At 54.8% G+C, this 22,999-nt stretch overlaps 1 protein-coding gene across 10 annotated transcripts; it reads left to right on the plus strand.

Annotated features, from left to right (window-relative positions):
- Positions 1-1,600: 1,600 nt before the first annotated feature.
- On the plus strand, positions 1,601-19,087 carry ANHX (anomalous homeobox). Of its 10 annotated transcripts, XM_044389795.3 has the most exons (8): positions 1,601-1,849; positions 4,156-4,283; positions 6,083-6,206; positions 7,208-7,394; positions 7,868-7,988; positions 12,460-12,576; positions 14,216-14,297; positions 14,571-19,087. In XM_044389795.3, exons 1-8 carry the CDS (start codon positions 1,601-1,603, stop codon positions 14,655-14,657), a joined length of 1,095 nt encoding a protein of 364 aa, XP_044245730.1. In that variant the 3' UTR covers positions 14,658-19,087. The 10 variants fall into 10 exon arrangements, with proteins under 10 accessions (XP_044245730.1, XP_048077523.1, XP_048077524.1 ...); XM_048221562.2 differs by lacking the exons at positions 1,601-1,849; positions 4,156-4,283; positions 6,083-6,206 and adding an exon at positions 9,371-9,663 and having other exon boundaries at positions 6,577-7,394; positions 12,441-12,576; XM_048221560.2 differs by lacking the exons at positions 1,601-1,849; positions 4,156-4,283; positions 6,083-6,206 and adding an exon at positions 9,371-9,663 and having other exon boundaries at positions 6,579-7,394; positions 12,441-12,576; positions 14,216-14,315.
- The last annotated feature ends 3,912 nt before the right edge of the window (positions 19,088-22,999 follow it).

The following is a 22,999-nucleotide window of genomic DNA, read 5'->3' on the forward strand; positions in this document are numbered from 1 at the left end:
GCGGGCGGGCCAAGCCAGGCGGCGGGTGCCCAGGGCAGGGCGCCCGGCAGAGCCACCCTCCCCCAGGTCTCCTCCATCCGTGCCAGGGTCCTGGGCCCCTCCGTGTCCTGGGTACCCCCCCCCCCCCAGAGGCCACTTCGTTCTTGAACTCCGAGGTCCGGCCTGTAGGAGCCCGGCCCGTAGCCTCCGACAGGCCTCTCGTCCTAGAGCCGGCGCTGGGGGCGGGGAGGGGTTTGCGCTGGAAGAGCCCGGGGTCCTCCGAGGAACCCTGCCCCTCCCGCCCCCGCCGAAGCCCTGCCGCCTTGGCTCCCTCGAGGGACGCGGGGCCTGGGGCCTCCTGACCCACGCGATAGGGAGAAATTCTGGGCCCGGAGTCAGGATCTAGCGAAGTGCGCTAAAGGTCGGAAGCAGCGGCACAGACGGAAGCGCTTCCCCCTGGTGGGCGGCCCCAGGCGCTGAGGAGGACCCGAGAGGCGGTGCAGGGCGGAAAGAACTAGAAACTGAGGCCAGACCGTCCTCCAGGGAGCGCGCACAGGCCTCCGCCCCGCAGCTGCGGGCGCGCGGATTCTTACGGCCTTTGTGGAAAGCAGTTGGTAGCCTTTGCGAAGCACAGTGCCGTGCGGCGCCGCCCTCCAAGCTCGCTCCCGCGGGTCCGCTCTCTGGAAGTAAGAGTAATCGTGACCCGAGGCGTTCGGGTTCTCTGCTCCCGCGTGTCGGGGGGGAGGGGCGGACGGCTGTTGCCGCTGGTCTGGCGCCTGCTGTCAGGGGCTCGCTGCAGGACCACTGCTCTGGGCTGGGGAATGCGCCTGCGTAGGGGCCGGACTGAGGAATGGCATAAGCAGCGTCTCTCTTGGTAAAAACTGCTGTAGATTTTTATAAAAAAAAAAAAAAGAAAAATTCAATTCCAATTGCCATAGCTTACCTCTGTGTGTGTGCGCGTGGGGGGGGGGGCAGTGCCCGGGCACAGGGAGGCCTCGCAAATGTTCATCCCTTTGTATATATTTTTTTAAAGCGTGGGATTAGGGCAATCCTTCCAATTTTGTGTTTTTTAAATGTTTGGCCTTTTTTTCCTTCAAAATCACAGTAGTCAGAAGCAGGTCGTGCTAGTCCCCGGGCTCATGTCTGTAGGAATGTAAGCAGTGTCGGCCAAGCCCCTGCTGCTCTCAGAGGCCGTGGCATCCACGGGGCGGATGCTGGGGAAGTCTGATGACCCCGGCACACAGGGTCCCTGCCCTGACCGAGCCCTGAGAAGGAGTGAAGCACGACGAAGCTGCCTTGTGTGTGTACGACTGGGGAGGGAAATGGAGAGAGGAGACATGGAGGACCGGGGGGGGGGGGGGGGCCTGTGGATGGGGCGCAGACGAAAGGGTGGCAGGACTGAGAAGAAGCAGTGCCGTGAGAGCACCCACCACACAAACGAGGACTGAAGGGGAAGTTGTGGAAGGCGTCGGTGTCCGCCGAGCGCCTACCACCATGTGACAAACGCCTGTGGCTTGAGGGGCCTTGCAGAGTTGTGGACTGACGTGCAGTCAGCCGGTGGGCAGCGCTGGCCGTCGCCCTGACTGTTGTCCTGTTTGCAGGGGGCCGAGCCTGACACGGGATGCAGAGCTTCCTGAGGCTGCTGAGGGAGACTGGGGGCCGTGGGCCACCCTTGGCAGAGGTGGTGACTCTCGCAGGCAGGCTGTGCCGGGAACTCCAGGATGACCCAGCCTGGGTGCAGCCCTTGGTCGGCGCCGTGTTGGACAGCCCGCTCCGCCTGCACCTCCTGGACAACGCGGACGTGGCCCTCGTGTGTGCCCGAGTACTGGCCCAGCAGGAGCAGCACCAGGCCGCCTGCCGGCTGCTGGAGGTAGGACCAGTCTGTGAGGGGCGCAGAGAGCTACAGCCCCCACCATTGCAGACACACCAGAAACGCCCACAAGTCGGCAAGACCCCGGGGAGACGTTCTGTAAACCCACCAGGATGGTCCACTCTCCAGAGTTCTAACTACCTTAGTCGTCCGAGGCCAAACTACCCATTTATGAGATCCGTATTGACTGGTGGTCCTGGCTTGGAGAGTTGGGATCCCAGTCAGTAAGACAGGCAGACAGATGCAGGACCTCAGTCCCTTAGCTGCAGGTCTGTAACTGAGAATGCAAACCAAAATTATCTTTGTCCCTCATCTGGTAGTACTTGGATGCACAACTCATTTGGCACCGATGCGACCTGACCTGTGCTGACGTGAAGCCATTACGGTCTTTAGTCACCTACTGTGACCGTGGTGCATTCTGCTACTTAAATACTGGTATGTTTGATTACAGCATGCTGCCTGCCCCAGATGACACTGGGGCGGTGCACACTACATAGGACATGCCTGCATCACGTCCTAAAATCAGAGAAATTCTGAATTCCAAAATACGTCTGGCTCAAAGGATTTCAAATAAGGGATTTGAGGGCTTGTTTTTTCCTCTTTGACCCCATCATACAGTTCATGCATAATTCATGCTGAGTTTACCTTCGAGATACTTAGTTCTTTTTTTTTTTTTAAAGATTTATTTATTTATTTTTAAAGATTTTTATTTATTTATTTGAGAGACAGCATGAGCGGGGGGAGAAGCAGAGGGAGAGGGAGAAGCAGACACCCTAGCGAGCAGGGAGCCTGACGTGGGACTCGATCCCAGGACTCCAGGATCATGACCTGAGCCCTAGGTAGACACTTCACCGACTGAGCCACCCAGGCGCCCCGAAATACTCAGTTCTTTCAGTTTCCACTCCCTTCCCCACAGGCTGTGTAGTCCCGTCCTGTCCCCTTGATTTGTTCTTCACGGGGCAGCCAGAGTTGGCAAACAGCAGGTCGGCCACGGTGTGCCCCTGAGCCTGTCATCTGAGCTTGCCTCCTCTCTAGTCTCTCCGTCAGACTCTCCCTGCTCTCCTCACAGTTGCCATGCAGCTTCCTTGCTGTTCCTACAACTCCCAAGATCTTTCCCCGTCTCAGGACCTCAGCACGTGCTGCTCCCTCTGCCAGAGGCCGGAGCCCAGCTCTCTGTGTGGCTGGTGCCTTTCTTCCTTCTCGGCTTCTGCTGTAAATGTCACCCTGTCTGGGCAGTGCCTCCTTTATTCTCCAGTGTAGAGTCTTGTTCACCCTGTGGCTCCTTCCTCAGTTCTTTTGCTGCACTGCAGGCCCTGTGAGGGAGGGGCCGCCTCGGTTGTGCTTAGGACAGGATCCACGACACCTAACATAACACCTGTGAGTCAGACGGGCTCAGTTTTTCAAATCTGTCAAAGTAAACACACAAGGGAAGACACGGCGTTGTAATCTCTGTTGAGGCACTCAGGGATGAAAAGCTCCCAGAAGAAGGATTATAAAGTCAATCTGGACAGTCGTAAGTGTCTCTGAGGAGCTGACGTGTAGGGGAGACCTGAGATGATGGGACACCACACCAAGAACGGGCACTGCCTGCCCAGGGCCACGCCCTGCAGCTGGCAAGGCTCCCTGTGGGTTCCCTGATGACTGTGCCTTAGGCTGATGCTGGCATCCTGGCAGCAGACTGCAAGTCCCAGCCTCGCAAAATGGGGGTCTTCTGTTACTGTGGAGAGAAGGCTGAATGATTGTTGGCACCTCGCTTGCCGAGTGATCCTGAGAATGTTGGAGTTGAATGTGGGACCCACACGCTGACCACAGGGGCTGTGTCAGGGGGCGGCCAGCACCAGGCATCCTTGGCCATCTCCAGACTCTGGTTGTGTGGACAGGCTGCACTGGACTGGTGAACGTGGTGGGCACAGACTAGAACCCCTTCATCCCTCTTGGCTCAAAATGCACTCACTGAGCATCGAAGGGGGCAGCCCTGCTGGGTGGGAGAGAAAGGTCTTTCATGCAAGATGTGGGTCAGAACTTGAACCCTCAAATCCGTGGCTCTGTGGCTCTGCCTCTCACGTGTTGTACAACCCCTGTCATTTACCTTCCCCTTGCCTCCTGCCCCTCTCCTGGAAGGAGTGACTGAGAGCTGCTTTGTGGGAGGGGTGAAGGGCTGACGGGACTGGGGTGCTGGCCCTGCGGCTCATGCCCTCACTGCCCGGCACCCCAGCCAGCAGCTCCTCCCGAGGGTCAGGTCGGGTTGGAGGGCAGCGCTGCAGAATGGGCAAGGGTGGCCGGGTCTCAGCAGGGTTTTCTCGCAGGGTTGCCAGGTGCCCGGAGGCAGCCAGGAGCTGGTGCAGCTCTGGAACGACATTCACTACCGTCTGGTCATGAAGCGGCTGGGCGTGGCCGTGCTAACCCCAGTCCAGAAGTTCCGCTGCAGAAAGAGGTACACCGCTTGCCTTTATTTGTGCGTGCTCCCTAGGACTCCTGAGGGATGTGCTGTCTCAATCCACAGAGGGGCTGCGGGGAAGCAGAGACGGGGGGATGAATGCAGGGAAAGTCAGAAGAACCAGTAACAATGAAAAGGTAACAGGCTGTGCATCAGCCAGGCTGTCGGGCACTGAGCCACAGCCTCCACCCACCCAGCCGGATGGGGTGCACGCCTGCCTAGCCTGCAGTGCGAGGAGGAGGGGCCTCGGCCTTCCAGTGAGGGCTCTACAGCGAAGGGGGCAGCAGGTGGACATCCTGACCTCCCTCTCTTCCTCTTGTCTTCTCCTCCCTTGGGAGATGCCCAGCACACGTGCCTTTGGTCCTCTGACTCCCATGGGCCTGGGTCTGCAGCACCACCCCGGGGCTGCGGGACCTTTTACAGAGAGGGCAAGATGGGAGTGATGTCAGCATGAGACGAGATGTATGTGGTGCTCAGAAGACTGCCTGGCACAGGAGAGAGGCTGGGTCCACATTAATAGTACTTACCACATGGCCATTATCAGCACGAAGGAAACAGTACAACTGCTAATTATTGTTTTTCCTTCATCACCACTTATGGATGAGGAAACTGAGGCACAGAAATGTCAGGACTTGCCCAGGGTTACGCAGGAGAGAGAGGTACAAAGCCAGGACTCCAGGCTAGACACGGGGACTGTCAGGCCTTTGTGCTCGACCTTGGGTGTTGCCCACTGACCGGGAAGGGCTGTAGATCTCGCTCTGGGCTCCTGGCAGCCCGAGGGGTGGGATTCTGGAGCCATGGGGCCTGGTTACTGGAAGAAGAGGTGGTTCCTTCCGGATCAGAGGGAATGTCTTTTCCTGGTGCCTGCCAAAGAACGAGATGTCCTCAGAGCCCAGCAGCTCGTCAGCCTTGGGGTCTTCAGGAGTGCAGTCATGTCCCTCCATCTAGTTGCTAATGGCCTGCAGAGGACAGTTCCGTAAGTGTGTGACTCGGGGACACGCAGCGTTTGTGAGCAGGCCCCTGACCGCTGGGTGCTGTGGGAGTTGCTGGGCATAGTCGCCTGGGCCCTGCTCTCCTGGCGCTGACACGGGGTGCGGACAAGGGACAGGAGAGAGGACACAGAGTAGATGTCGTAGTTCAGCGCGGGGGAGCTGGACCGAGGATGTGCGCAGTAGAGGACATGCCACCTTTGTTCTCTGTTTGCGTGGGGTGCCGCGGGCTCTTCGGAGCCGTGGCGGAGAGGCCTGCACGCGGGCAGGTGGAAGGTGTGCTGCCGGAGTTAGAGCCATGGCTGGTCCGGCACCTGAGGCGGCGGTGTCCCCTCGGGTGGCTGGTACGGGAGCAGAGGCAGGACGCTCTCGGGAGTCTGTGTGTGTCAGGGCGGGTGCGCACGGTGTGCCGACGGGCTGGACGTGTCGGAGGAGGTAATAACCTCAGCGAGAGGTTACTCAGGGAGATGCACGGAACCGGGGCCTGCGGGGAGACTGGGGAGTGCAGCGTGAAGCTCCACGGAGGATGCTGTGTGACCCCCACGGCCATCTGTTCGGTTGGCGCCCGAGTGTCTCGGGCGTCCCTGCGGGTACCGTTTGTCCCTGTATCGCTGCTTCCTGTCGGGAACAGTCATGCCCGTGCCCGGGAACGTGAGTGGCACCGCCGACCTCGGTAGCCTCGTCGCCGCCTCCGGCAGCTGGGGCGGTCGGCTCTGGCGCCGCCCCGGGGGCGTGCGGGTGAAAACGCGCTTCAGAGGGTGGAGCCCGGGCGGCGTCTGCGACCGCGTCCTCGCTGCGCTTCCGCAGGAACCCGCCCCCGCGCTCGCTCTGCCCCGACGGCCTCAAGAGCCGGAACTTCCCCGGAGACGTCCGCCGGAAGCTGCACGACTTCGCCTCCTGCGTGAGCGCCAACCCCAGCAAGGCCGAGCGGGTAAGAGCCGAGCACACGGACGCCGGGCCGCGCTCCCGAGCTGCCCCCGCCCGCAGGCGACCCCCACCTGGCCCTCCCCGCCCCTCCCCTCCGCCAGGGCGCTGGCGGCTGCCGCCCGCCTGAGCTTCCCTGCGGGCAGCAGCCCCTGACCCTGCACACGCGGCGGGTCATCTGTCCCCACGCGGCCAGGCACGGGGTACCAGGGCGGGGGACGCCCTCCAGCGCTGCCCCGAGCGGGGTGAGGCTACGCGGGAACCCGCGAGACGCGAACCGAGGGGCTTGGTTTCCTCGCGTTCCTGAGTCGGGGCCCATTCTCTACGCCCGCTTCTCTGCTCTGTCCCATCGGCAGAGCGCTCCCGTGTTAGCTCCGCCCACGTGTCGCCCTCATCCAGTCAGCAAGGCCTTCCCGGTGGTGGCTTGTCCAACCCAGAGGGAGCTCCTGGCGTCAGCTCCATCCGTCACGTTCCCTGTCCAATCGGCAGAGCGCTCCCGTGTTAGCTCCGCCCACGTGTCGCCCTCATCCAGTCAGCAAGGCTTTCCGGGGTGGTGGCTTGTCCAACCCAGAGGGAGCTCCTCGTGTCGGCTCCATCCGTCACGTTCTCTGTCCAATCGGCAGAGCGCTCCCGTGTTAGCTCCGCCCACGTGTCGCCCTCATCCAGTCAGCAAGGCTTTCCCGGGTGGGGGCTTGTGCAACCCAGATGGCGCTCCTGGCGTCAGCTCCCTCGCCACGTTCGCTGTCGGATCGGCAGCGCTTTGCCCGCGATCCCGGGCGGCTCTGCCCGCGGGGTTCCGCCGCTTGCGGGTCCGCGGCCCTCGGAAGGCCGCCGCGCCGTGTCCCGTGCGTCGGTCGCAGGCCGTTGAGCTCCCGGGCCCTCCCGTGGGCGGGTTGCGTCGGCGGGGCCGCGGCGCCCGGGCCGAGCAGGGCTGGGCTGCAGGACGTGGCGGAGGCCGCCCCTTCGCGTCGCCCGGGCGGCGCTCGAGGCTGTGCTGTTTTGGGGCAGGAGAACCTGGCCTTGGAGACGAGCCTGAGCGCAGAGCAAGTGTACAACTGGTTCGCCAATTACCGGCGGCGCCAGAGGGCCCTTGAGCGCCGTCTGCTGGCCCCGGACTACACGGCAGAGGACCCCCCGCAGCCCGCCGGCCACCCCCGCCTCGGCCCTGGGGGTGTGCACAGGCCTCCGCGGCCAGGTGAGTGGCTGCGAGGGCCCCACCCTGCGTGCGACTTGGGATTCTTCCCGACGCCCGGCCCCTCGGGCGAGGCCGAGTTGGGGGCCCTGCCCTCCCAGTCTGCACTCGCAGGACGTCCTCTTGGGAGCGAGATCCCTGCAGCACACGGCCGGGGGTGGCGGCTCGGGATGGGCCCCAGGGAGGCTGCAGCGGCTGTCTTGCGTTTAGAGGTTACTGTGTGTCCCGGGCAGGAGGCCGTGAGCAGACAGGGAGCGAGCCAGCCGCCAGGACTTAGAGGTTCCGACAAGACATTTAAAGGACAGACAAAGGATCTTGTAGTAGTAACTACAAGTACTACTAGTTACAAGTAGTAACTACAAGTAACTACAAGTAGTAACACCCTCTTCCAGCCAGCAGGGCTGCTGCTAACCTGCAGGGAAGCTGGCTGGGGCTCAGAGCGCCAGCAAGCCTACCCCCATCTGTTCGGCTTTCAGCAGGAAGGGAGGAAGATGGGCCTGCACAGTCCAGGGAGACCGCTCAGGGGCCGTGGGAGTCGCTGGCCCTGGCCCCAGACTTTTCTGGAGATGAGACTCTGCCGAAGCCACTGCCTGCCAGGTACTGCTGTCCCCGCAGCCTGTGGGACCATCACCCTATTCAGTTTCCCCATCCTGGGTGGGTGATCAGGCCCGGACCAGGCATGTGAATGTTGGAGCTGACAGTGGGACCAGGTCAGTGATTGCTGAGAACAGAGACCTCTGTGACTCTGGGGTGGGGAAGCCCCTGGTAAGGAGTCCACGTCAGGGACCCCACACTTGCTGCCCGGAGCCCGGCTCACAGCCTGACTTCATGGATATATTGGAGAATGGGGAAAACAGTTGGAAAGAAACACGTGCAAGCTTACTTTCTAAAGGCAAACCCCAGCTATTCTTTCTTTTTTGTTTCTGGTATTTTGTATTGTTTCTATGTGATTGAGTCGGTAACAGCTAACATTTCTTGAGTTCCTGAGTATCCACTAGGCACTGTCCAAGGACATTCCCTCACCTGAAATGAGGCACGAATCTGATGTAAGGATAAGGAAAGTGCCGACCATCAGCAGGACTAGGTCTGAGGGAGGGGCCGGGTTCCCCCTTGTGTAACCATCAAGATGTGGACACTTTCCATTTACCACTGTGACCTCAGCATCTCTCATGACACTCCCTGTGCCTGGCCCTTCCCCTGCATGCCGGCACTGCCCAGGTGTGTGAACGTAGGCAGGTTGTCATGAGCTCCAAGTGCTGTGCGTTTCTCATCTTCGAGATGGGGAGGGCATACGACGCAGGTTGTTGCAGAAATGACAGGGGCGGGGGGGGGGTCACAGAAGCCCAGGAGCACCATCTGAGACACAGCGAGGGTGCAATAACGAGTCTTTAAATTATTATTATTATTATTATTTTAAAGATTTTATTTATTCAACAGAGATAGAGACAGCCAGCGAGAGAGGGAACACAAGCAGGGGGAGTGGGAGAGGAAGAAGCAGGCCCATAGCAGAAGAGCCTGATGTGGGGCTCGATCCCAGATCGCTGGGATCACGCCCTGAGCCGAAGGCAGACGCTTAACCGCTGTGCCACCCAGGCGCCCCGAGTCTTTAAATTATTATCAGTTGTTGCCTAATATTCCTGTAAGATCAGCCATCATCATTCACTCCACTGTTAAGGTCTTCCTAATCATTTCCTGCTTTTAGTGTTGGGGAACAATGCTTCATTGAAGGTCCTTTTAAATGAACTGCCCCTGTGTCTTAGGTTTCCAGTAATAGTATTTTTTTTTTTAGTGTTCTGGAACCCTGGGAGCCACAGGTGAAAGCAATGTGGTTAGGGATGTGGTGGGCCCCACAGCCGTCAGTGGGAGTTGAGTCGGGAACCTGGATTCCCAAATGGGGCTTGAGTGTCCTCCCAGGCCCCTCTGCCCTGGCCTGAGGGAGTCTCTGCCCTCCAGGGGATGGTGTTTGCTGTCTTTCCCAGGTCTCTGCAGGGTGGTGAGATGTACCAGGAGGGGCCTGGCCACAGTCCTGCCACTCTCCCCCACATCTGCCCAGGCCCTGGCCTTTGTCCTCTGACTGCCGGCAGTGACATGCTGGACCCTTCTATGGCTGCCCCTGAGTCGTGGCTGATGTCCCTTGCACTGGCATCCTCCAAGGAAGTTTCCTTCCAGACTGGGCAGCTGGTCCGTGGCCACGGGCTGGACCTCATGATGCACCCTGCAGATGCCGCTGTGGCTGTGTCCATCACTGCCCTCGGTGAGCCCAGCTCCACAGGTGGGTCCATTCCAGACAGACCATGCTCTTCTGCACAAGATGCCACAGCTACTTGGGTCTCATTTGCAGTGTGGGAAGGGTCAGCACTCTCCTACTTTTCTAGTTTGCAAAGTAAAACGTGCGTACGACTAAAAGTACGACAGTGAGGAAGGAGTCGAAACAAGACCGCTGCCGCCCCTGCACTCACACTCCTGTCACCACTTGCTGCAACAGAGGACAGCTAAGCGCATCTCATGACTGAAGTATCATTTCCTCAGTTTCAGCTTCGTTATTGTGGGGGCTACAACTTCCTCTGAAGAATATGTATTTAGGTATATATTTGTCTACCAAGTACAAAAGCATCTTGTGACATGTTCCCTTGTAAGGACACTGGCAGCATCAATTCGCCTGTCACCTAAATTTCTTAGTTTTCTGCGGTTATATCTTTACTTTCTTGGGATTTCCAGTTGCCTTCCTTTTTTCTTATATTACCTGATTTTATCACATCTGTAACTTCTTCCAGTTTTCCAGGTGTCTCCTCTAAAGACTGGTGGCTGGGAGCCCTCCTTCCCATTTCCACCCAGGTGATGTTTTCCTAGACCAGGTGTGGAGTCAGCACCCCAGGATGGCTCCCGTCATTGGCTCTCTGGTCTGGGTCAGTGTTCCCTGAACTGCGGGTCTTGCACTGTCTTCATTGACTTCTTTGTTTTGTTTCAGAACATCTTCACTTAACAGTGCAGGAAAGGGGGCTTGTGAGAGGAATTTTTTGAGTCCTTATGTGCTGTGAAATTGTCCTTAACCTGCCCTCACATTTGATGAACAATTTGGCAGGGACAGAAGTTTGAGTTTGAATATTCCTTAGATATTTGCAGATACATTCGTATCACTGTAGCATCTGATGTTGCTGGCATCCTGTTGGCTTCTCTGCAGGTCGCATATTGTTCCTTTCTTGGAGAATTTTTTTGTTTTGTTTGTCTGCTTTGAATCTGGGTGTTCTGAAATTTCACAGTAATGGTCCTAGGTGTGAGTCTCTTTAATTCACTTTTCTGTTAAGCCTTTCAATTTAAAGAAGATAACAATGTCTCCCCTAAGGTCTAGGTAGTTTTTGGATAATGGTCCTTGATAATTTCCCCCTCCATGTTCTTCGTTCTCTTCAGAGCACAAATCTTACGATGATCTTGGAAATCCTGGGCCGGTCTCCCCAAATGCTTACCTTTTTCTTATGTTTCTCTTCTTTTTCATTGTATGTGCTTTGGGGGTGTTAAAGTTTGTCTTTCAAAATTCCATTTTGACAGTTATGCTTTAAGAGAATTCCAAGCTGTTTTTTTCATTTGAAATTTCCTTTTGTTACAGATTGTGTTACTTTTTATAGATGCCATATCTTTTATTTTTGTTGAGTATTCTCAGTAGGAGTTTCAAACAGTATGCCTTGTTGTCTGAAGGCGGGAATATTGGGGCTGTGGACTCTGGCCCTTCCTTGAACAGAGAAGGGTGAGGGTCAGAAGGAGGGAGAGCCTATGAGACTCACTGCTCTGCAGGCAGCTTTTCAGGTTGATCATATTGGTCTTTCATTTGTCCATGTTTTTTTTCCACTGTCAGAGACCTACGTTTGCCTGTCCATATTTCCAACAAGGCTGGAGTGGGGCGGTCCCTGGCCAACTTCACACGGGGACAAGGGGAGCTGGTCTTCACACCAGGTCCAGCACATGTGAGGGGTGACGTTCTGTAGGAATTGGTGAGCCTCCCTGCTGACTGACTGCCTGAGCACCAGGATGTCACCCTCTGTCCCTTACTGCTCCCTCCCTCCCAGCCTCCCGCCTTAAGATTCTCAGGACCTGACCTATACCCCACCTTCCTTTCAGATGCCCTACCAACATAGGACTGTACTTGTGTCCTGGGTCTGCAGACCCAGGGACATCTCCCTCCCACTAATCACCCCTCCCCTGACTCTCCCTTTGTTCTGGGCTTTTGGCCTCTTGTCTTTCTCTTGAAGGAAGAAGATGTAACCCAGTGATCTTTTAAATTTGAACCAGAAATGCTCAAATTAGCACTAAAATTGTATTTAACGTATCTCAGAGTATTTATAGAGTTCTGCAGGAAAGAGGAAACAGCAGAAAGTGGAGTTAGAATCACATACCGAGTGGTCAGGAGAGTTCCTTTGGTCTAAGATTGGGCCGCTGGCTGGCAGACAGCGGGGAGGACAATGTGCGCCCAGCCCAGCTGGCCTGTTGCTTTGTCCGAAGTCAGGGATTCTGACGCCTGGTGGACGTCTTTCCTTCCTTCGCTCTGAAATGTTTGTCGACCCAGAACTGATCAGATCTACCATGGCTTATCTCTAAGAGTGAAAGGTATACAGAGATCTCCTCTGTAACATCTTCTGTAGAGAGAGGGGCAAGGGAAGGTAGCTATACCTTGGATCTCTGTGAAATCCTGGTGAAGCCTGAGGTGAAAGGTGAGAAGGGACATGGCCAAGGCTTTGATGAACCAGCAGCACGAGACAGACTGAGAACTTCTCACACTGCCGCGCTGCCTGGGGGGCTGGTCTGGGTGCTGAGTCTTTGGCACTGGGGGCGGGCATAAAGTCTGGGTGGATGAAACAAAATTTGAAGTCCTTAAAATTTGACTTAAAAAGGCTGTTGAGATGAACAGTTGTGACTCTGACTTCCTGAGCAAGGGAGGCTGAGACTTGGGGCTGGCCAGGCTGGATGCTGCTTCTCTCCGTGGAGGTCTCAGTTGTGCTCCGTGTGGGCCATGTTCTGTCCTCCCAGCACCGGGTTGTGGAATTTGTTTCTGTGTAGGATTCGCTGACCCACCTGTTGGCAACCCCCCGAGCATGTACCTGGAGGAAGGTCCAGGCACCAGCGGTGGCCAGGCAGCACAACAGGCGGGCGGCTTCCTGCTGACACAGCCTCCCGAATTCCTCCTAACCCAGAGGTGAGCCACGCAGAGCCATGGGTAGGATATTGCCTGGTTTATAGACTTGCACCTCACATGTGCAGATAGAGTCATTTTCTTATGGGTTTCTGGAAAATACATGATCACTCCCACCCTGCGTCTAGCAGAAGAGGCTGGTTTCCCGGAGACAGAAGAGCACCCAGCAATATCAGAGCAGACGGGGGTGTCTGTGTTGAGGACAGTGCTCACACTTTGCCTGTTCCCCAAGATCACCCTGGATCCCAGAAGCCGCTTTTTGGCATTTTGTTTCTCCCAGACAGAGGTTGTCTGAGTTTTTAAGCCGCATCAAGATCCTGATTTTATATTTCAGACTGTAGTTTGAAAGGTGCTTGAGAGGACTGTAAATAGCCCAGGTGCTGCCGACTCCAGCCGTGGGGGCCAGGACAACAGGCCAGGAGAGTCTGGAGGAGTGTGAGAAGTCGGGGGTCCTCTGGTGGACAGGGAATCTACGATAGGGGCCGCCAGGACCAGGTCCCCAGCACTCATAGTCTCCCCAGTCTGGGAGCTGAAGGCCAGGTGCCCATCGAGGGCAGAATTACAGGGCAACGTGTGAGAGAGAAGGGGAGTGGTCCAAGTCACATGTTCCGCTCGCTGAAAGAGCCAGAGGGCAGAAAACGTGGACTTTGCAGGTGGACTCGCTTTTCCATTCACGACCGGGAACCTGGCTGGAGCAAAGGCTACCGCCAGGTCCACTCATGGCCGTCTCACCCTTGCATTGCAATGGCCCAGCCCATCCTTGCTCTGAGGACCTTGAGTCCTCCTCTAACAGTGATTCGTTGGGCATCGTTGGCACTCAGTGAAGCACCGTGTTTAGACGGCACAAATGGGAGTTTCCTGGGTGCACCTTCCGTACCCTCCATGTGCTGAGCCACGTAGATCAGCCCCACCTGCCGCCACCCCCGCCGCCCCCAGGACTGTAGATCTGCTTTCTTTAGCTGCATTTTCTAGAATTCCATGTGAATGAAATCCAAAAGTTTTGAATTTTGTGGAGGGGGGTGGGTCTAGTTTCTTTGGCTCTTTCTGAGTCCTTTGGGATTTTCCCCCGTTGCTGTGTGTTCCAGCAGTGCGTTCCTCTTTATTTGTGAGTTCTGTGCCTTGATGCGGTTGGACCACGGGGTTCTGATCCATCACCTGTTGGTAGGCATTCCTGAGCTCCCGGGTTGGGGTCGCTGTGAGCATTCCTGGATGCGTGCGGGTTTGTGTCTCTGGGGTGCGAACGCACCTAGGAGTGGAATGGCTGTAGGTGTGTGTTTGCCTTTTTAGGGAACTGCCAGTCTGCTGTCCCTGCTGCTGCCCCCGTTTGATCCTGATGGCCTCTTGTCTCCTCACACCCCGGGCCTGTCCCTTCTTGACCTCTTCAGGTTTCCGTCTGTCGGCCCCTCTCTGTGAGCCTCTTCAGGTGCTGTCTGCCTCGCCCAAGCCAGCTGCCTGAGGTGTCACACAGGTCCCTCCAGCACCTGCACACCGGAGGGCCCCGTGGGAGGACACTCCTTGAAGAGCCTCTCGCACCTGGAAGGGCTGCCTGTGTGCAGAGAGCGGTCAGGTCATGTTGCTCACAGGGCGGACAGTGACCTGGTGCCCCCTTGATGTGGAGCTTGTCCTGACGTCTCTTTTCCAGCCCCCTGGAGTTGGCACCGGGCCCCTCCTTCCCCAGCCCCGTTTCTGCTGTGGACCTGAGCCAGCCCTTGCCCTCCACCCAGGTGAAACCCTACCACCAGGTACTGTGAGTGTCCCTCATCACTCTTGGGTCCTCGGGCCATACCTTTGGACTGAATAAACCAGGCAAAGGTAACAAGGGGCAGGGATGCCTCAAGGCTGGACATCAGTTGAACGGGACCTGGGAGGTGGGTGCCGTGGGCTCGTGTTTCTTACTGAGTCCAGAGAGGGTGGGTCCCGGGGTTAGGGGTGCCAGGGTGGGAAGGTGGAGTCAGGCAGAAGGTACTTCTGTGTGTAATGCTGTGTTGGCTTTCCAGGTGCAGTGGCCCGATGGCCCGGCCTCCAGCGATGCCTTCTGGGGAGCCAGGATGCTTCTTGAGCTGTCCGGGGGCAGCCTGGGTTGAGATGTCCCTTTGGGGTATCCAGCCAGTGCCCCTAGGGGAGCAGGTGTGGACATCTAGCCTTTCAACACATGTTACATAGAGCTTTATTCTGACTGAAGAGAGGATCCCAGAGTTCCTTGGGGGGTTCCAGAGAGAAGCATTGAGGCTACGTAGCCCCCTGCCGTGTATGAATAGTTTGGTTGGCAGCTCAGTTTATCAGAGGAAGCATTTGAGGAGCGCTCTTGAGCTCAGAAGCCCAAGGGGTCTGTTTCACTCAGGCAACAGGAGATTGTGGAGTCAAGCTCCTGGGCAGGTTCTGGGCTGGGAAGGCCTTTCTGGAGATAGCACTGCTGTCTACCCTCCCTGCCCTGTGACAAGGCCAGACTTCACCCAGTTAGGCTGATGAGTGGAGCATGGGCAGTGTTCTGACATTTTGGTGTCTTGGGGGTAGGGGGCTTCTACAGAAGCTGGTGTGGGTGGCATGGCTCAGGCAGGGTGGGACAGGGTGCATTTTCCCCTAAGATTGTAATTCATTGTGTTTGTAAAAGTTCTATCCAATTAAATTACAGTTCAATGTTCGGAACTTTCCACTTTTACTCACTTAACCACATCTTGCACACTTGTCCCTGTCGGTCCTTTGCCTTTGTGTCTCTGGCTGGCCGTTGACGGTGTGAGTGTGACTGGTCGATGCATTGGCACCATGTTGATGGGATTGTTTCTAATGAGTCTGTTTTATATGCAGTATTACAGTGGGCATCTCTGCCCTTTGCCCTTTACTGACTGTGTTGTGGGAAAAGAGTATTGCCCTGGTGCCAAGCTCACAGGGCCCCAGGGGCCGTGTGCAGTGTGACTTCTGATGTGTATGGCCCTCTCTGGCAGGGGTGACTTTGACGCTCAGGACGGTCGTGTCCAGGAGTAGGCCCCTGGTGCTTGCCTTTCCCACTGTGTCAGTTGGAAGTCGTGTGCTGAGTGGTGCATGGGGTAGAGAGGAATGAGCAGGCCGGCGTGGTAGTTGCGGAGAGGTTGGAGTGACGTGAGAATCTAGGGTGTGGTGCTTGAATGGCAAGACGCTGGGAGCTGCCTGAGCGGGGCGCGTCTGAGCTGAGACAGTGGCTCCCCTCCCCTTGCTCTGTAGACCCGGACCACCGTATCCCTTCCTCATTGCCACAGTGGCGCTGCAGAAGCCCCGGCTGTGATAGGTGCTTCCTCGCAGGGGTGCTCACTCGCATCCCGTTCCCTAGAATCAGGAATCTTTTAGTTGTCAGATATTTCTTTATTGCGAAACAGTCGCAAACTTAAAAACGTTGCAAACAGAACATGTGTTTTCCTTTCACGCTTTTGAGAACAAGTTACTGAGCCGATGCCTGTACTCTGTGGATGTGTTTCCTTTAGAGAAGCAATTCTGCGTTTTCCTGGTGCGATCACCAGTCAGGGAGTTGGTGTGGTACTTCACCGCCTTCTTCCAGACCCTGTTACAGTCTCATCAGTTGTCCCAGCAATACCCTAAATGACATGAATCCCATCACGTAGCGTGTGCTGGGTCCCTGGACCGTCTTGTTGCCATTCAGCCCACAACAGGCCCCATCTTCTCCTGGGCTTTAACGACTCTGACACTTTGGAAGAGTTCAGGCCAGTTATTCTGTAGAATGTCCCCCAGAATGGCCATGTTGGAGTCTCCTTGTCATTTAGGAAATGCCTTTTTGGCAGCAATATCCCGAAGCGACGTGAGGCTCTTACCCTGTCCCCAGACAGCACGTGACCATGCTCGTCCTGGTCACTTCGTCAGGGTGTTTGGTGCCAACCTTCTCCACTGCAGAGTTACTGTGTTGGTGTACTTTGGGTGGTAGTGCTGTAAACCGTGTGAACAAGCCGTTCCTCGTCAAGCTTTCTATTGACTTGTGCGTTTCTCCGCTGTGCTCGCGTCTTCGTAACTCACGAACACGTTGCTAACCTAGTTCTGGCGTCTGAACGGCACCAGCACCACCAGGTGCACGGCCGTGAAGAGTCTCCTCAGCCTTGTGTACCAGTCAGCCGAGTGGTGATTTGTTTTAGTCGCGGAGGCACGTCACTCGGCGTGCTTTACCTGTCACCGTGGGAAGCACGTCCTGCCCTCAGTCATTCACAGTCTGCGTAAAATATCCCCACAGTTGGTAAACACCGTAGGGAGGGTTAGGGATTAACGCTGGGCCGTGATGGGAGGTGCTGCCCTCTGGCCTTCCCTGGAGATGTGCGGAGCTCTGGACCCATCCCAGGCTTGGCCTTTCCTGAGCTGCAGGGAGGTACTTATGTGTGAGCTGATCACGGCCTGAGACGAGCCTCCTGGCCAGCTGTGCAGCCACCTCCTGGGTAGCTTCCTTCCCCTCCCCTTTACAGACACCGGGCTCAATCCTGGAAGTTCCAGAGCATGGACTCAGCCAGCTGGATCGTGTCCGTTTTGTGGCAAATGGACGGAAGTCTCTGGAGCTGACCATCGACTGAGACTCAGGGCCACCTGTGTGGTCAGACGTCCTGTGTGGCTGGAGGCCTGTGGGAGTGGCCTCACCTCTGTGTGCTGCCACCCAGCTCCCACCCTGAGGCCCACTTCCCTCCCAGGCCCCTCTGGGAGGAGGCGTGTTGGCCCTACAGACGGTTCTGCCCTCACCTCCTTACTGGGCCAGCCTGGGTCCAGTGGACATAGGTGAGGTGCTGCGACCAGGCTGAGGGTCCTCTTCCTGGGCTGAGACACTTCCCGTCCTGAGATGAAAAGGGATCTGGTGGCTGCTTCAAACGACTGACGGCTGACAGAGGACCCAGAAGAGGTGTCCAAGGCTTCCTAGGCTCCAGGAATGCAGGAGGATGTTCACTGACCAGCTCCGGGGAGGCCGACTTCTCTGCCTCTGCTTGTCTTCATGGTTGTGTGGGCCCCGGGAGGTTGAGAGCTGTGGCCAGACCGCCCAGACAGTCAGGGCCAGAAGTGACCACAGCAGTGCCCTTGGTCTGTGAAGGGCCCTGCCTTCACCCCCACCGTCGGTGATCTGGAGACTGCTGGACAGGGCAGAAGGTGCCTGTAGTGGTCTCTAAGGTCTGTGACACAGTCCCGCAAGCTACGTGGCCTAGAATAACAGATGTGCTGTGTCACAGGCCTAGAGGCCGGAAGTGTGAAATGTAGGTGATGTCATGGCCATGAAGGCTCAAGGGGAGCTTTCTCCAGGTTCCGGTACTTCCTTGGTTTGGGACCACAGAGCTCCAGTCTTCACATAGCACTTTTCCTGTGTGCGTGTGTCTCTGCCCAGTTCTTGTTTATGCCAACAAAATCTACCAACATAATCACGGTGGAGACTTGATCACCTCTGAAGACCGTATTTCCGTATCAGTCTCATTCTGGGGTGTTGGGGATTAGGGTTTTGACATAGGAACTTTTGTAGAACACAGTTCAACCCATAACAGTGTCCCTGCCTCTGCCAGTGATCACCTCCCAAGGGGCCCAAGGCACTGTGGTGTCTCCGGTGTACCCCCCGGGTGCCTCAGGCAGAAGACCGTATCCCGTCTGGCTGCTGGGGTTGCGGTGGTACTGGGATTGCCCACCCAGTGAGGGCTGGGATGAAATTGTTCTGGGCTTGGAGGTGCTGAAAGTTTGAAGGTAGGATGAAATGGAGGCCTGTCTCTGGGTGCGGAGTCAGAGGGGGCACCTCTCGGGGGGGTATCGTGCCCCCTGTGACCTGGGCACACGAAAACACTTGCAGCTCCAAGTTCCCAGATGCAAAAGCCCTTTTGGCTCAGGCAGACATCCTCCTCCCACGTTTTGTGGGCCGCCAGATGCTGGTCAGTGGTCGAGGCGGGACCCAGAAGGTACCTTTAGCATCAAGAGCAGGAGAGCTGCGGACAGGAGTGAGGTGCAGGTGCCCCCTGCTGCAGCCAAGTATGAAAATACAGAAGCCTGAATACCCTCAATGGAATGTACTTCCTGGAGTCTCATCCCCGGGAGCCCCCGTTGGTGCGGAACAGCCTTGGTGTGGAACAGCATGGGCTGCTTTTTTTTTTCTAATAAAGATTTATTTATTTGAAGGGGACAGCGAGAGAGGGAACACAAGCAGGGGGAGTGGGAGAGAAAGAAGCAGGCTTCCCGCCGAGCAGGGAGCCCGACGCGGGGCTCGATCCCAGGACTCTGGGATCATGACCTGAGCCGGAGGCAGACGCTTAACGGCTGAGCCACCCAGGTGCCCCTTCTTTGTTTTTAAATGAGGTGAAATGCACATAAAATGAACTTGTTTAAAGAGTACAGTTCCTTGACAGTACATGCACGATACCGTGCAACCATCATCTCGTTTCCAATCACGCTCACCACTCCGAAAGGAAATCCCTCGACCCACGAGTTGCTGGCTTCCTGCTGCCCTCTGACCTCTGGCAACCACTAGTTTCTGTGTGTGTTTACCTCTTCTGGATATTTTATATAAATGGCATCGCATAATCTATGACTTTGTGTGTTCAGCTTTTTTCTCATAAAATATGTTTAAGATTTATAAACGTTGAACCTCAGTCCTCCTATCGCTGACTCTTACTCTGCTGTGTGGAGATGCCACAGTTTGTCCCTCAGCTGCTGGCGGACATGTGCTTTGTTTTTCCCTTTTCGCCACTGTGAATACTGCTTCTGTGAACATCCGTGTACACGTTTTGGGTTGAGTACCTGTGTTCGTGTGTGTGTATATTCCTAGGAGTGATATTGCTCAATCGTATGCTAATTCTGCGTTTAGCTTTTTGAGAAACTGCAAACTTTTCCATGTTGACGGCAGTAGTTTGTTATCATCATTAGCGTGCGAGGGTTCTAATTTATCCACGTCCTCACCAACTCATGTCAGTGTCTTTTTTTTTAAAACATATTTCCGTGTGTCTATTGGATTTGGCAATCATTTCTTGGCTATGATTATCAAAAGCACAGGTAATAACAAAAAAAGACAAATGAGACTTCAACAAAATTGTAAACTTACAAGTATCAAAGGACACTATCAAGAAGCTAAAAAGATAACCTACAGAATGGGAGAGAATATTTGCAAATCATCCATGTGATATGGGTTCAGTCTGCAGAATATATGAAGAACTCGTACTGCTCAGCAGCAGTGCACAGGAGGGAGATTGGCTGTGGCTTCCCCAGAGACCGTTTGTCTCCGAGAGTGAGCATAATCCGCTTCTGACTTTTCAGTGGTTTGTCTGCACAATGTCTCCTACAAAATAGTTCCTTCCGTCAGAGCTTTGGCAGCTCACGGCACGGCACACCGGAAGACTTCTCGCAGATGAGTGTTGTCTCTGGGCGGAGGCCCCAGCAGAGAAAGGAGAAACACCGAGACCGTCTTGGCTGCCAGTGCTTGGAGGGATGGGCCAGTCCCTTGGCTGCCCCACGGCCAGCTGTCCCCGTGTTCTTGCCCTCATGAGTATTGTGAAGGCCTTTTTGTTGTTTCAGTTAACACAGTTGAAAAAGTATATTGACAACTTGAAAACGTGTATGAAAACGTGAGTTTAAGTTTATGAGTACCCCAAACAAAATTTATTAAAAATTTAATTTTCGGGCTCTAAGGGAAGTAAGCTCATCGGTCATGGAGTTCTTTCGTTGAGAAGTCCGGTTTATGGGGCAGCGTATTTATTGTGGTACATCACATGATGTTTGTTTTGTAAACACTGACATCCTACATTGGATGAAATATGTCAATATATACCAAGCTTTGATATTAAAATCAGAATTTGAGGAGAGGGAAAAGATGGCGGAGGAGTAGGGGACCCCTTTTTCAGCCGGTCCCCCGAGTCGAGCAGGATAGGTACCAGACCATCCTGAACACCCACGGAATCAGCCTGAGACGCAGGAAGATGCATCTGGATCTCTACAAACGAACATCTCCAGCGCTGAGTATTGAGTACGAAGCGGGGAACCATGAAACTGTGCACAGATATCGGAAGATAAACGGAAGGGGGAGGGAGCCGCCGCAGACGGGCGCCGGAAAGCGGTAGCCACCTGCACGGGGAGCGGGCGGACTTGCGGACGGCACCCTCGAGAGAGCAGACTGAGACCGTGAGCCGGGAGCGCGCGCCATCAGACTGAAAACCAGTGCTCTGGAGTGTGTGTGTATCACACTGAGGGAGCTCCAGGAGCGCGCGGGAGCTGGGGGCGGCTGGAGGTGTTAGAAACACAAAGGACAGAGAAGTGCTGGCCCTGGAAGTGAGGGCTGGGACGCCGGCTGTGGGGCGCACATCCCGGGACGCTGCAGGGTTTTTGGCAGCACCGACAGAAACAGAGTTAAAGTGGCCAAGAGAGCTCAGTGGAGAGTGGACTGCAAACTCTCTGTTCTGAGACAGAGGCTGGGATACGGCCACTGCTGCTCTGACTCTCAGAAGAGCCACAGAAAACCACCAGGGAAAGCCGCCAGAGAACAAAAGCCTGGAAATACCAGCTCACATTTTGCCCATCCCCATCCCCCCTTGCAGGGCAGAGGGCAACTCTACCCAAACAGGGTTGCCTGACTATCGGCACGGCGGGCCCCTCTCCCAGAAGGCAGGCTGAAAAATCAAGAAGCCCACATCTCTGAGGTCCCTATAAAACAAGGGCACACGGCCTGGGTCCTGGTCAATAATTTGGGCTCTGGACAACCCTGCAACCTCTCCTTATCAGAATGATGAGAAGGAGAAGTCCCCCCCCCCCAGCAAAGAAAAGACAATGAGTCTGTGGCCTCTGCCACAGAACTAATGGATATGGATATAACCAAATTGTCAGAAATGGAGTTCAGAGTAACAATGGTCAAGATGATGTGTAGACTTGTAAAAAAATATTAACAAAAATATTAACGAGAATATAGAATCTCTAAGGGCGGAAATGAGAGCGAATCTGGCAGAAATTTAAAATGCTATGAATCAAATGCAGTCAAAACTACACACTCTGATGGCCAGGGTAAATGAGGCAGAAGAACAATTAGTGAATTGGAGGATGGGATGGTAGAAGACAAAGTTAAAACAGAAACTTGGCTCAAAAAAATCCAATCTCAAGAATGTAGATTACAGAAGATTACTGACACAATGAAACGTTCCAATGTCAGAATCATCAGCATCCCCGAGGGTGTGAGAAAGAGAGAGGTCTAGAAGAGATATTTGAACAAATTGTAGCTGAGAACTTCCCTAATCTGGCAAAGGAAACAAGCATTCGTGTCCAAGTGGCAGAGAGGACCCCTCCCAAGGTCAGCCATGGCAAACCTACGCCACATCACGTCATAGTGTAATTTGCAAATATTAGATCCGAGGATAGTATTGAAAGCGACAGGGTAAAGAAATTTCTCACGGACAGAGGCAAAAATATCAGAATAACGTCAGACCTGTCTACACTGACCTGGATGAGAGGAAGTGTTGGCAGGGTATTTTTAAAGCTCTATCCGAGAAAAACATGCAGCCAAGGATCCTTTATCCAGCAAGGCTTCATTCAGAATTGATAGAAAGATAAGGACCTTCCAGGATCACCAGACACTTACCAAATTTGTAAAAACAAAACCAGCCCTACAGGAGATATTAAGGCGGAGTCTGTAAAAGTAGAAAGACCCCAAGAGTGATACAGAACAGAAATTTACAATCTATAGGAACAAAGACTTTACAGGCAACATGACATCATTAAAATCATATCTCTCTTTTTTTAAAGATTTTTATTTATTTATTTGACAGAGATAGAGACAGCCAGTGAGAAAGGGAACACAAGCAGGGGGAGCGGGAGAGGAAGAAGCAGGCTCATAGCGGAGGAGCCTGATATGGGGCTCGATCCCGTAACTCCGGGATCACGCCCTGAGCCAAAGGCAGGTGCTTAACCGCTGTGCCACCCAGGTGCCCCTAAAATCATATCTCTTAATAATCTTGTGGGACTTCATCAAGATAAAAAGCTTCTGCACAGCCAAGGAAACAGTCAAAAAACTAAGAGGCAGCCCACAGAATGGGAGAAGATATTTGCAAATGACACTACAGATAAAAGACTGGTATCCAAGATCTACAAAGAACTTCTCAAACTCAATACACAAGAAACAAATAAACAAATCATAATATGGGCAGAAGATATAAACAGACACTTTTCTAATGAAGACAGACAAATGGCTAACAGACACATGAAAAAATGTTCAAAATCATTAGCCATCAGGGAAATTCAAATCAAAACTACACTAAGATACCACCTTACGCCAGTTAGAATGGCAAAAATTGACAAGGCAAGAAACAACAATTGTTGGAGAGGATGTGGAGAAAGGGGATCCCTCCTACATTGTTGGTGGGAATGCAAGTTGGTACAGCCACTTTAGAAAACAGTGTGGAGGTCCCTTAAAAAGTTAAAAACTGAGCTACCCTATGACCCAGCCATTGCAGTACTGGGTATT

The sequence above is a fragment of the Ursus arctos genome, unplaced genomic scaffold (assembly GCF_023065955.2).
Source record: "Ursus arctos isolate Adak ecotype North America unplaced genomic scaffold, UrsArc2.0 scaffold_34, whole genome shotgun sequence".
Classification (NCBI taxonomy): Eukaryota; Metazoa; Chordata; class Mammalia; order Carnivora; family Ursidae; genus Ursus; species Ursus arctos.

What these genes read in the sequence shown, in the direction of transcription:
- ANHX (XM_048221560.2), top strand. Translation starts at nt 6,905, where the DNA reads ATGGCGCTCCTGGCGTCAGCTCCCTCGCCACGTTCGCTGTCGGATCGG. An exon ending in GCACAGGCCTCCGCGGCCAG is followed by an intron (nt 7,395 to 7,867) that starts GTGAGTGGCTGC and finishes TTCGGCTTTCAG; the next exon opens with CAGGAAGGGAGGAAGATGGG. An exon ending in CCGAAGCCACTGCCTGCCAG is followed by an intron (nt 7,989 to 9,370) that starts GTACTGCTGTCC and finishes TGTCTTTCCCAG; the next exon opens with GTCTCTGCAGGGTGGTGAGA.